At 37.0% G+C, this 12,048-nt stretch overlaps 1 protein-coding gene across 6 annotated transcripts in view; it reads right to left on the bottom strand.

Annotated features, from left to right (window-relative positions):
• The window catches only part of VEPH1 (ventricular zone expressed PH domain containing 1), a 242,852-nt gene that overhangs the window by 163,646 nt on the left and 67,158 nt on the right, over window positions 1–12,048 (bottom strand). For all 6 annotated transcript variants that reach the window (XM_049628640.1, XM_049628639.1, XM_049628641.1 and 3 more), the window contains exon 5: window positions 10,741–10,950. In XM_049628640.1, coding sequence (XP_049484597.1) covers window positions 10,741–10,950 — 210 coding nt within the window. The remainder of the gene's footprint in view (window positions 1–10,740; window positions 10,951–12,048) is intronic.

Below are 12,048 nucleotides of genomic sequence, written 5' to 3'. Positions count from 1 at the left end.
CATATAAATGTAGGTTTCTATCTGGGTTCTGTATTCTGTTCTATTGGCTTTTGTATCCATTTTTGTGCCAGTACCATACTATTTTGATTACAACATCTTTGTACTATATCTTGAAATCTGGGATTGTGATACCTCCAGTTTTGTTCTTCTTTTTCAAGATTGCTTTGGTTATTCGGGGTCTCCTGTGGTTCCACACCAATTTTAGGATTATTTGTTCTAGTTCTGTGAAAAATGCTATTGGTATTTTCATAGGGATGGCATTAAATCTGTAGATTGCTTTGGGTAGCATGGTCTTTTTAACAATATTTGCTCTTCCAATCCATTAGTATGGAACATCTTTCCATTTGTTTGTCTTGTCTTCATTTTCTTTAATCAGTGTTTCATATTTTTCAGAGAACACGTCTTTCACCCCCTTGGTTAAGTTTATTCCTAGGTATTTTACTAGGTATTTTATTGTTTTTCATGCAACTGTAAATGGGATTGTTTCCAAAGTTTCTCTTTCTACTGCTTCATTATTAATATATAGAAATGCACCAGATTTATGCACATTGATTTTATATCCTATGACTTTATTGAATTCACTTATCAGTTTCTAGTAGTTTTTTTGCTGGAGTCATTATAGTTTCTTTATGCATAGTATCATGTAATGTGCAAAAGAAAAAGGTTTACTTCTTTTTTTAGCAAAGTGGATGTCTTTGATTTCTTTTTCTTGTCGATTGCTGTGGCTAGGACTTCCAGTACTTTGTTGAATAAAGATGGTGACAGTGGACCATCCCTGTCTTGTTCCTTATCTTAGGGGAAAAGCTCTCCGTGTTTTACCATTGAGTATGACATTTGCTATGGGTTTTTCATATATGGTCTTTATTATAGTGAGGTATGCTCCCTCTAAACTATTTTGTTGAGGGGCACCTGGGTGGTTCAGTTGGTTAAGCTTCCCACTTTGGCTCAGGTCATGATCTTGCAGTTCGTGAGTTTCAGACCCACGTCAGGCTCTATGCTGACAGCTCAGAGCCTGGAGCCTGCTTCAGATTCTGTGTCTCCCTCTCTCTCTCTACCCCTCCCCCTCTCATGCTCTGTCTCTCTCTCTTCCTCTCTCAAAAATAAATAAACATAAAAAAATTAAAATATTAAACCTACTTTGTTGAGAGTTTTTATCATAAATGGTTGTTGTCCTTTGTCAAATGTTTTTTCTACATCCATTGAAATGGTCATATAGTTTTTATTCTTTCTCTTGATGATGTATCACTTTAACTGAGTTGTGAACATTGAACTGCTATTGCATCCCAGAAATAAATCCCACTTGATGTTGGTACATAATTTTTTAAATGTATCTTTGGATTCAGTTTGCCTTATGTTGTTGAGGAATTTTGCATCTTTATTCATCAGAGATATTGGCCTATTTTTCTCTTTTTTTGAGTGTCTTTATCTGGTTTTGGCATCAGGGTAATGCTGGCCTCATACAATGAATTTGGAAGCTTTTGTTACTCTTCTATTGTTTTTGTTTGTTCGTTTTTGTTTTTTTTGTTTTTTTGTTTTGCAATAGTTTGGAATAGAAGAATACGTATCAACTCTTCTTTAAATGTTTGCTAGCATTCATCTTTGGAGTCATCTGATCATGGACATTTGTTTTTTGGGAGTGTTTTGCTTACTGATTCAATTTCATTGCTGATAATCAGTTCACATTTTCTAATTCTTTCCAATTCAGTGTTGGGAGGCTATATGCTTCTAGGAATTTATCCATTTTTTCTAGGTTGCCCATTTTTTGGCATATAATTTTTCATAGCATTCTCTTACAATCCTCTTTATTTCTTTGGTGTCAGTTATTTCTCCTCTTTCACTTCTGATTTTATTTATTTGAGACTTCTCTTTTCTGTTTTGATGAATCTAGCTAAAAGTTTATCAATTTTTTTATTTAAAAAAATTTTTTAATGTTTATTTATTGAGAGACAGAGAGACATAGAGCATGAGCAGGGGAGGGGTAGAGAGAGGGGGAGACATAGAATCTGAAGTAGGCTCCAGGCTCTGAGCTGTCAGCACAGAGCCTGACGCGGGGCTTGAACTCACAAACTGTGAGATCATGACCTGAGCTGAAGTCAGTCGCTTAACCAACTGAGCCACCCAGGTGCCCCAATTTTTTTTATCTTTAAAAAAAAACAGCTCCTGGTTTCATTGATCTGTTCTATTGGTTTTTTTTAGTTTCTGTTTCATTTACTTCTGTTCTAATCTTTATTATTTTCTTCCTTCTAACGGCTTTGGGTTTTGTTTGTTGTTCTTTTGTTTGTTGTCCTTAGGTGTAAGCTTAGGTTATTCATTTGAGATCTTTTTTTCTTGCTTCTTCAAGTAGCTTTGTATTGCTATAAACTTCCCTCCTAGAACAGCTTCTGCTATATCCCAAAGATCTTGGACTGTTATATTTTCATTTTTTTATTTGTCTCCATGTATTTAGTTGGTTTGTTTGTCTTTGTTTGTTTTTTGCCTCCATGTTTTTTTTTTTTAATTTCCTCTTTGATTTCTTGGTTGACCAACTCATTGTTTAGGAGCATGTTATTTAACCTCCACATGTTTGTATCCTTTATTGATTTTTTTCTTGTGTTTTATAATGTTGTGGTCAGAAAAGATGGATGGTATGACTTCAATCTTTGTGAATTTGTTGAGACTTGTTTTGTGGCCTAATATATGGTCTATTCTGGAGAATGTTCCCTGTGCACTTGAAAAGAATGTGTACTCTGTTTTAAGATGGAATGTTCTGAATATATCTGTTATATCCATCTGGTCCAATGTGTCCTTCAAAACCACTGTTTTGTTTTTTTTGTTGTTGTTGTTGATTTTCTGTTTGGATGTTCTGTCCGTTGATGTTTGGGGGGCTAAAGTCCCCTATTATTATTGTATTACTATTAATGACATCTTTAACGTTTGTTATTAACACTTTGTGTATTTGAGTGCTTCCATATTGAGTGCATAAATTTTAACGTTGTTATATCTTCTTGTTGGATTGTTCCCTTTATTTTTGATTTTATTTTTTTATTTGAGAGAGAGAGAGAGAGAGCGCCAGCAGGGGAGATGGGCAGAGGAAGAGGCAGAGAAACTTAAGCAGGCTCCACACTCAGTGCAGAGCCTGACATGGGGCTTGATCCCATGATCTTGAGATCACGACCTGAGCTGAAATCAAGAGTTGGAAACTCAACCAACTGAGTCACGCAGGCACCCAGATTGTTCCCTATATGATTATGTGGTGGCCTTCTTTGTCTCTTGTTACAGTGTTTGTTTTAAAGTCTGCTTTGTATGATAATATGTATTGCTACTCTGGGTTTCTTTTCACTTCCATTTGCATGATTAATAGTTCTTTTTTCTCCTCACTTTCAATCTGCAAGTGTCTTTAGGTCTGAACTTAGTATCTTGTAGGCAGAATATGGATAGGTCTTGCTTTTTGTATCCATTCTGTCACACTATGCCTTTTTATTGGGGCAGTTAGTCAATTTACATTCAAAGTCATTATTGATAGGTATGTGCCTATTGCCATGTTAGTGGTTTTACAGTTGTTTTTGTAGTTCTCTGTTCCTTTCTTCTGTTGTTCTCTTCTTTCATGGTTTGTCAGCCTTTAGTCATATGGTTGGATTTCTTTTTCTTTATTATTTGCATATCTATTACTGGTATTTGATTTGTGGATATCATTAGGTTTGTATATAATATTTTATGTAGATAACAGTCTATATAAATTTGATGGTCACATAAGTTTGAACTCATCTTTACTCCTCTTCCCCTACATTTTAGATATATGGTATCATAATTTACATCCTTTTATTTTGTGAGTCACTTGACTAATTTCTATAGATATAATTAATTTTACTGATTTTATCTTTCCTAATTTTCTTCCTCCTACTTATTTCTTTCCTTTCTACTCAAAGAGTCCCCTTTAAGATTTCTTGTTAGGCTGGTTTAGTGGTCTTGAATACCTTTAGCTTTTTTCTTTTCTTACTGTTTTTCTTTCTTTTTTTTTCTTTTTTTCGTTCTTTTTTTTTTTCCCCTTGGTCTATAAAACTGTTTATCTCTTCTTCTATTTTGAATGATAGACTTGCTAGATAGAGTATTATTGTTGCAGATTTTTTTTCCTTTCAGCACTTTGAATATATTATGCCAATCCCTTTTAGCCTTCAAAATTTCTGCTGAAAAATCAGCTGATAGCCTTATATGGTTTCCCTTGATTGTAACTGTTTTCTTTTGCTACTTTACAAATTCTTTCTTTATCAATACTTTTTTTGCCATTTTAATTACTATGTGTCTTTGTGTGGACCTTTCTGGGTTGACTTTGTTGGGGCATTCTTTGCATCCTAGATCTGGATTTCTTCTTTTTTTTTAACTTTATTTTCTTAGATTTACATCCAAATTAGTTAGCATACACTGCAACAGTGATTTCAGGAGTAGATTTCTTAATGCCCCTTACCCATTTAGCCCATCCCCCCTCCCACAACACCTTCAGTAACCCTCTGTTTGTTCTCCATATTTAAGAGTCTCTTATGTTTTGTCCCCCTCCCTGTTTTTATATTATTTTTGTTTCCCTTCCCTTATGTTCATCTGTTTTGTCTCTTAAAGTCCTCATATGAGTGAAGTCATATGATTTTTGTCTTTCTCTGACTAATTTCACTTAATTAACATCATACCTTCCAGTTCCATCCATGTAGTTGCAAATGGCAAGATTTCATTCTTTCTGATTGCCGAGTAATACTCCTTTGTGTGTGTGTGTGTGTGTGTGTGTGTGTGTGTGTGTGTGTGTGTATATATATATATATATATATATATACACACCACATCTTCTTTATCCATTCATCCATTGATGGACATTTGGGCTCTTTCCATACTTTGGCTATTGTTGATAGTGTTGCTATAAACATGGGGGTACATGTGTCCCTTTGAAGCAGCATACCTGTATCCCTTGGATAAATGCCTAGTAGTGCAATTGCTGGGCCATATGGTAGTTCTATTTTTAGTTTTTTGAGGAACCTCCATACTGTTTTCCAGAGTGGCTACACCAGCTTGATTCCCACCAACAATGCAAAAGAGATCCTCTTTCTCTGCATACTCGCCAACATCTGTTGTTGCCTGAGTTGTTAATGTTAGTTGTTCTGACAGGTGTAAGGTGGTATCTCATGGTGGTTTTGATTTGTATTTCCCTGATGATGAGTGATGTGGAGCATTTTTTCATGTGTCAGTTGGCCATCGGGATGTCTTCTTTGGAGAAGTGTCTATTCATGTATTTTGCTCATTTCTTCACTGGATTATTTGTTTCTTGGGTGTTGAGTTTGAGAAGTTCTTTATAGACTTTGGATACCAACCCTTTATCTGATATGTCATTTGCAAATATCTTCTCCCATTCTGTCAGTTGCCTTTTAGTTTTGCTGATTGTTTCCTTCGCTGTGCAGAAGATTTTATTTTGATGAGGTCCCAATAGTTCATTTTTGCTTTTGTTTCCCTTGCCTCCGGAGATATGTTGAGTAAGAAGTTGCTTTGGGCAAGATCAAAGAGGTTTTTGCCTGCTTTCTCCTCGAGGATTTTGATGGCTTCCTGTCTTACATTGAGGTCTTTCATCCATTTTGAGTTTATTTTTGTGTATGGTGTAAGAAAGTGGTCCAGGTTCATTCTTCTGCATGTTGCTGTCCAGTTTTTCCAGCACCACTTGCTGAAGAGACTGTCTTTATTCCACTGAATATTCTTTCCTGCTTTGTCAAAGATTAGTTGGCCATACGTTTGTGGGTCCATTTCTGGGTTCTCTATTCTGTTCCATTGATCTGAGTGTTCTTGTGTAGAAAAAAAAAGGAAATCATTTGAAAATTTAAAAAATGAATACACTGAAGTAGACTAAAATGAAATGATGGAAGTAAAATAGAATTTGAAAACATTTACACAAAAGTAAAAAAATATAGTAGAAAAAAATTAAAGAAAAATATTTTTAATAAAAATTGAAAATATAAATGAACTTTTCCTCTTTCTTTATATAAGAAAAGAAAAGAAATGAAAAAGAGAGAAAAAGAAAGAAAGAAAGAAAATTGAATAGTTGGACTGGCTAACAGATTGAAATATGACTGGAATTACTTTCTTTTCCTCTAGGAGTCAGACTATGAAGTGCTTTATAGCTCATCAACTAATCAGGCAGTGAGACTTGTGTTCTTGAAGAGCGAGGTTGGCCCAGTTGGGTGGGGCTTAGTGAAACAGCTCTGTTCTCCACTAGATGGCGCTGGTAGCCTACTGGGGTGGATTGTTGTGGCGCTTGTAGGTGCATATGCGCATACCTTGGAGTGGAGAAAATTGCCCCACCCAGCTACCAAGTCTCTAGTATCGGAACTCTGTTCTTCCCGATCAGCAATCATGCACTTGACTTAGGTCAGACCAGGAGTTTGCCAGAGATGTGGTAGTACCAAACTGTTGGGTGCTTTGGCGATGGATTCTTGAGAACTGCTTTGTCTCCTAAGGTCTCCACTGCAGACTTCTCATTGAAGAAAGACAAAAGGATCTGTGCATTTTTGCCAACGTGAGGACATATCTAATATAGTGATATTTCTTATTTGTGCATCTGCTTCAACTGAGCATCCCACACAGGTGGATTAAATCCTGGCATGATGGAAACCATCTGTGTCCTTTTCTTGACAGTGACAAGGAAGAGGCAACTCAGGGGCAACAATGCATCAGTTGCCCCAGAAGCAGGTTTCTCTGGCCTGTGTTTCTTCCATTTTATTCTCTGTTCAGTAGATGTGCTTTGTGCATAAGCACAAACCTGAAAATGGCTCAGGAGACACTGTATTGCCTCACATATTGACAAAAGCACTATCAAGCTATTAAACATGGTTTCATTTAAATTTGGGTGGAAAAAAATTCCTGAGGTAACTTGGGAGATAGTGAGTATAAGGATTTATCGGGCTTTAGTTTTTGGTTTATATATACAACTTTCCTCTGTGAGGTGCAATGCAGATGAAAAAACCGTGACGTTGCTATCAAGCTGCTGAAAACAGTGTGCCCACCCAGATGGGCCCTGATTTGAAAGACAGGGCACATCCGGCTTGGATACCCTGTAGCCAGGCCTGGCAGTTCTCACACGTGGCTTCATTCAAATACAGAAGGTGAGGCATAAGTTGATTAATAACTCGTGTGACTAATTCCAGGCTAGCTCTACTCCAAGGTTATGCCTCACCTGATGATTGCATACCCGCAGGAGACTCCCCTTTTCTTCTTAAGGATCTAACAATGCAGTTTTCTGGAGGCCAGGTAACAAGGCAGGGATGAAACAGTAGGCTCCAGTCAGTCACAGATTGTGCATTCCAAAAGTTGGAGCAAGATTCTCAAAGTTGGATTGGCTCTTCTGCATTTCCAAAATCTTTTAAATCCTATCAGTGTAATCACCTGATGCTGAAACCCCTGAATACATCCAGAAATTCTACTTTTGTGCAAAGAGAAAAATTTTTAAATGGAGTCAATTTTTAGACAAAACCAGGACAGGATGAGAGAGAGGATCCTAGGGCCTGAGGTCAATAGGGTACTGTGGCTGTCTTATCATTAACACCCTAAACATTTCTATATCTTATATATTCTCATGCATCTTTATCTAACCAGAGACCAAGTTCTCCACACAGAAAATGATGGGGTTTTTTCCAGGGCAAAGTTCCTGCTACTTCCTCTTTATTGCAATTCCCTCCTCCATAGGTGTCCAGGACCCTAACTTCTGCCCTCAGGCCCACCTGGCAATATCCTTCAGTAACTTCATGTTTCTTTTTAGAAGGAGGCTGGACAGAAATACATATATATCTTCCCTGCTGGTTTTGGTATTTGGGAATATGGCTCTATGAGAGTTTTAGAAAGTTGAACAGACTCACTCAAATTAATCAGTTAATAGCTGCTTAGACTACTACACTTATTCTTGGGACATCTGAGCTTTAGTATTCTTTAAAACTAAAAGAAAGACTTTCTAATGGTGATATTTTCAGTGTTAGAAACAAATAAGAAGGGTATTATTTCTCAGTAAAGGAGCCTGACTGACATTTATATAGGTAATTTGGTCAGGCTGATCTTAAAGGAAATGGAATAATGAAATCAAGAATATCAGAGCAGAAAGGAGGTATACCTGTGCAAGGATGTTATTTTTGAGGAGAGAAAACAGACCCAGAGAAACAAAATGACTTGACAAAGTGCACCAGAGACATTCTGTGACCTCCATCATTATTTCTGCCCTTGATTCTCTCTTGATATGTAACTACTTGAATCCAGACTACATGTTCTAGCCTCCCTTGCAGCTAGGTATGGTCATATGTAGTTTTGTTCTATGGTAGCAATGGGATATGAATAGGAGGTTGTGTTTGACTATCTGGAAGAGTCCTTCTTTTTTTTCACCTTCCTGCTGACTGAAATACTGACTTGATGGGTGGAGACGAGTAGCCACCTTGGACCATGACATGGAAGTCATGTGTTTTCTATTGTGTTCAAGGAAGGCAATGCAATAAAGTAGAAGGAACCTGGGTCTCTGAAACATGTATTTCTAGGCTGACTGCTTTCTAGACTTCTTTATGTATAAGAGAAATAGACAACTGTATTTATTTAAGTCACTATTATTTTGAACTTTGGTGTTACTCTCAACCATACCTAATCTAAACTGTATCAGTATCAGCTGTATCAGTAGTCTGAAAAAGTGTTAATTGATTCACATGGCTTGATGGAGGAAGGCATAAAGAGTGATGGACAAGACCTGATTTTAAGTCTAAGATAGAATATGCTTTAAATACTTGACATCATGAAATCTCAAATACTGATCCACTAACAGCTGCATAAGAATTACCTGTCAGAGGATCCCACAAATCCAGATTCCTAGGTTGCTTTCCTAGAGATTCTGATTTAGTAGATTTTCTATGAGGCCCAAGAACTTATATTATTAAAAAAACTCCCCATGTAATCCTGATATCCAGGTACATTTGGAAAGTATTTGATCTAGAATTTTATTTGTTGAGAAGGTGAGTCAGAACCACGAGAAAAAAGTTTTCTCCCCCAAACATAGATGTCTTCACGGACATATGAGAATGAGAGATGGGGGAGGGGCAAATATTTTGATGCTCTGAACTGTGAAATAAGTGATTCCACTGGCCGTTTGGATTCCATCTTCTCACTGCACCCACCTAGGGTCATGCAAAAGTCACACTAACAGGCTACTCTCTGTCAGGTTAGCCTTAGTTCAGGTAAACCTACAGTGACACAATTGTATGTGGTTTGTGTTTTTTGTTATTGTTTTAACAGGTAACATTTTCTGTGGGAAGTGTAATCACTTCTAATGTGCATTACTACATATTAATGAATCATAAATGTATTTGTGATGAAAATAACTACCATTAAGGTGCAGGAAGACTTAACTTTTTTAAGATTCCAGGGTCTCACACATCACAGGTTGAAGTTTTTGGTGCGTATAAAAATCTGCAAGGTCAGCAGATTCCATCAAACAGCTGTCAGCTGAAGTTGTCCTAAAAGCACTTGGGCACTCTAGTGGGTTTTCCTGGCAGCCAAGGTGACAGGCACGGGAAAGTGTTACCAGAAGGCAGATGGTGGCAGGCGTGAGACATTCCCAGCAGCAGTGGATAGAGAGGGATTATACTAAGCAGCATGTCCACACCAAAGTAATCCTTCTACAAGATCCCCCCATCATGTTGACGGTTACAGGCTGCTTGGCAGCACAGCTCTCCCACCTTCGTCTGGGAAGCTAGAGGACAAAGGCCCTCCACCAGAAGGAAGCCTCTCCTTCACTAGGCCCTCTGCAAATCTCAGCAGATATAAAATAAAACAGAACCACAGATCCATTCTAAGACAAACTTTGAAAAGAGTGCCAAGGATAGCAAAGATCTAATTCCAGCGGGGTCACCAACTAACCCAGTCTCGGTCTGGGTAAGTCATTCAACTTTTCTTGCCTTTAATTTTCTCTTGTGTAGAATCAAGAGGTTGAACTTGATGGACTATGGATTCCCTTTTAAGAGTTGTACGATTTTTATAACTGTATTATATGTAAGTGGGTGAAAATAAAAGCTTCCCTCTATCAATTATATATTTACTTTTATTTTAAAAAGATAATAGTCCTAAAGCCCAATATAAAATCATCAGACAGACATGCATGTGTGCACACCCTTCAGAACCTGAATTTCTGGAAATCGTTTCTCGGTCACCTAATCCCCACAAACTGATGGCATCCTGTTGTTCCTGCCAAAAGATTCTATTATGCAAATATTTAGGCTAGGCCTTTTAAACAACCATGAACATTTATTTCACTCTTCCAAGTAACATCATCCGGAGGGCTCAAAATACACCAACGAATGCAGGCGCTTATTGACAGTATAGCTATGGGATCTTTTAATCAGTAGTGTTTGAGGCCTAACCCTATGCTTACTGATGGTTTCCTCAGTTAAGCAGAACTACAACCAGAAATGAGTTGAAATTCTTTTACTGGTTATTGTTATTACAAAGTGGTCTTAATCTGTCATAGTGCTTCCTGCATTTTAATCCTTTCCCTTCCGCAGGTGACACTCCAGCAATGAGATCCTTACTTCCTGAACCTTCCACCTAGCTCTGCTATAATGTGTCCTTGATCCAAAGGCCACTGTCCATGCAAAAGTTTTGAAAGAAAAATGGGAGTTCTCAGAAATTCCAGGACCCATTTGCAGCTCACAGAGCCCCCAGTGGATTAAGTGCCAATGGAATTTAGAGAGAAAAAAAAGTCAAACTTACTTCATCCACATGCCCCACAGCTCCATAGATTCTCGCCATTTGTCCGATGAGGTAGGGGAATCTCTCACCAATCTCTTTCAGCATTGGAAGAAAACTGTTCAAAGCCACAGGTTCATAGCCTGCTATCTCTATGAGGATGTTTAGGATGACATCATTATGGGTTGAGTCTTTCAAATGCCTGATTAGGAAAGGAATACACTTCTGAACCACCTATGAAAAGAAAAGAGAGAGGAAGAGAAGAGAAACAAAGAGGAAAATTAATTAAATCAGGACTAATTTAATATTTTTTGATTTTATGAAATCTGAAGTCAACACATTCTGGGATTATTGCCCTCATTGGAACTCAAGCAAATACAAGTCTGAAATTTAGAATTTACGATAAAATTTCAGAGGCTTCAGTTTGTTTCCCTTTTTCATTTCATCTGTGAAATGAAAAGTAACATTTCATTTCATTTCATCTGTGAAATTGAAGAGTAACAACATTACATTATAAAATGTTTAGATGCTGCTATTCATAAGTCAAGTTTTGATATGTTATATCCTCACCAGAATATTAAATTTCCTCCAATCCACCATAAAAGTACAACTTAAAGGGAAATATAAATATGCAAAAGATACTTGATGACTTCAGTGAAAGCCTTCAAATTGGAGAAGTATGGTTTGGAAATATTTAATAATAAAAATAAGAAAGCAGGAAACAGCCTTTAAATTTTCTTCAATATTCCATTTTGATCACAAAAAAGTACTAAGATGAAAAACATTACTAAAGTAAAATAATTTCTACCATATTCCTGACACCCTAATATGGCATTCTTGATTTTGAATGCTTGTATTAATATAAAGATGCAATAATTCATATTGAAGAAAATGTGACTTTTTGTGGAATAAAGTCACTATGTTAATACACAGACACATTGCACACTGACAACTTAATGAATTGTTTTGTCTGCTAAAATAAAACAATTAGAAAGGACAACCCGTGGAAACTGAACAGTAAAAATAAAAACAATTTGCCCATCTATACTTCTATGCTGGTTTGTTTAGTTTGTTGTTGGTTTGCTTTTTTGGTTGGTTACTTTTTTGGTAAGGTGGACTTGAAATGTAGCTTCCAGTATTAAAACAGAATCTGATACTCAGCTCAACCTGCTAAATTTAATAATCCACCCTTTGCCAAAACCCTGCTTCTCTCACTTCCCGCTCTAGCTTCAAGTGTCTCTTTTCCCCATGAATGGCACCATTATCTACCTGGCTACTCAAGTCAGAAGTCTGGGAATCATTCTTGACTGTTCTTTTTCCCTTATCATTAGC

This window comes from Panthera uncia, chromosome C2, assembly GCF_023721935.1.
Source record: "Panthera uncia isolate 11264 chromosome C2, Puncia_PCG_1.0, whole genome shotgun sequence".
Lineage (NCBI taxonomy): Eukaryota > Metazoa > Chordata > Mammalia > Carnivora > Felidae > Panthera > Panthera uncia.
This window is presented reverse-complemented; position numbering and strand designations above follow the sequence as displayed.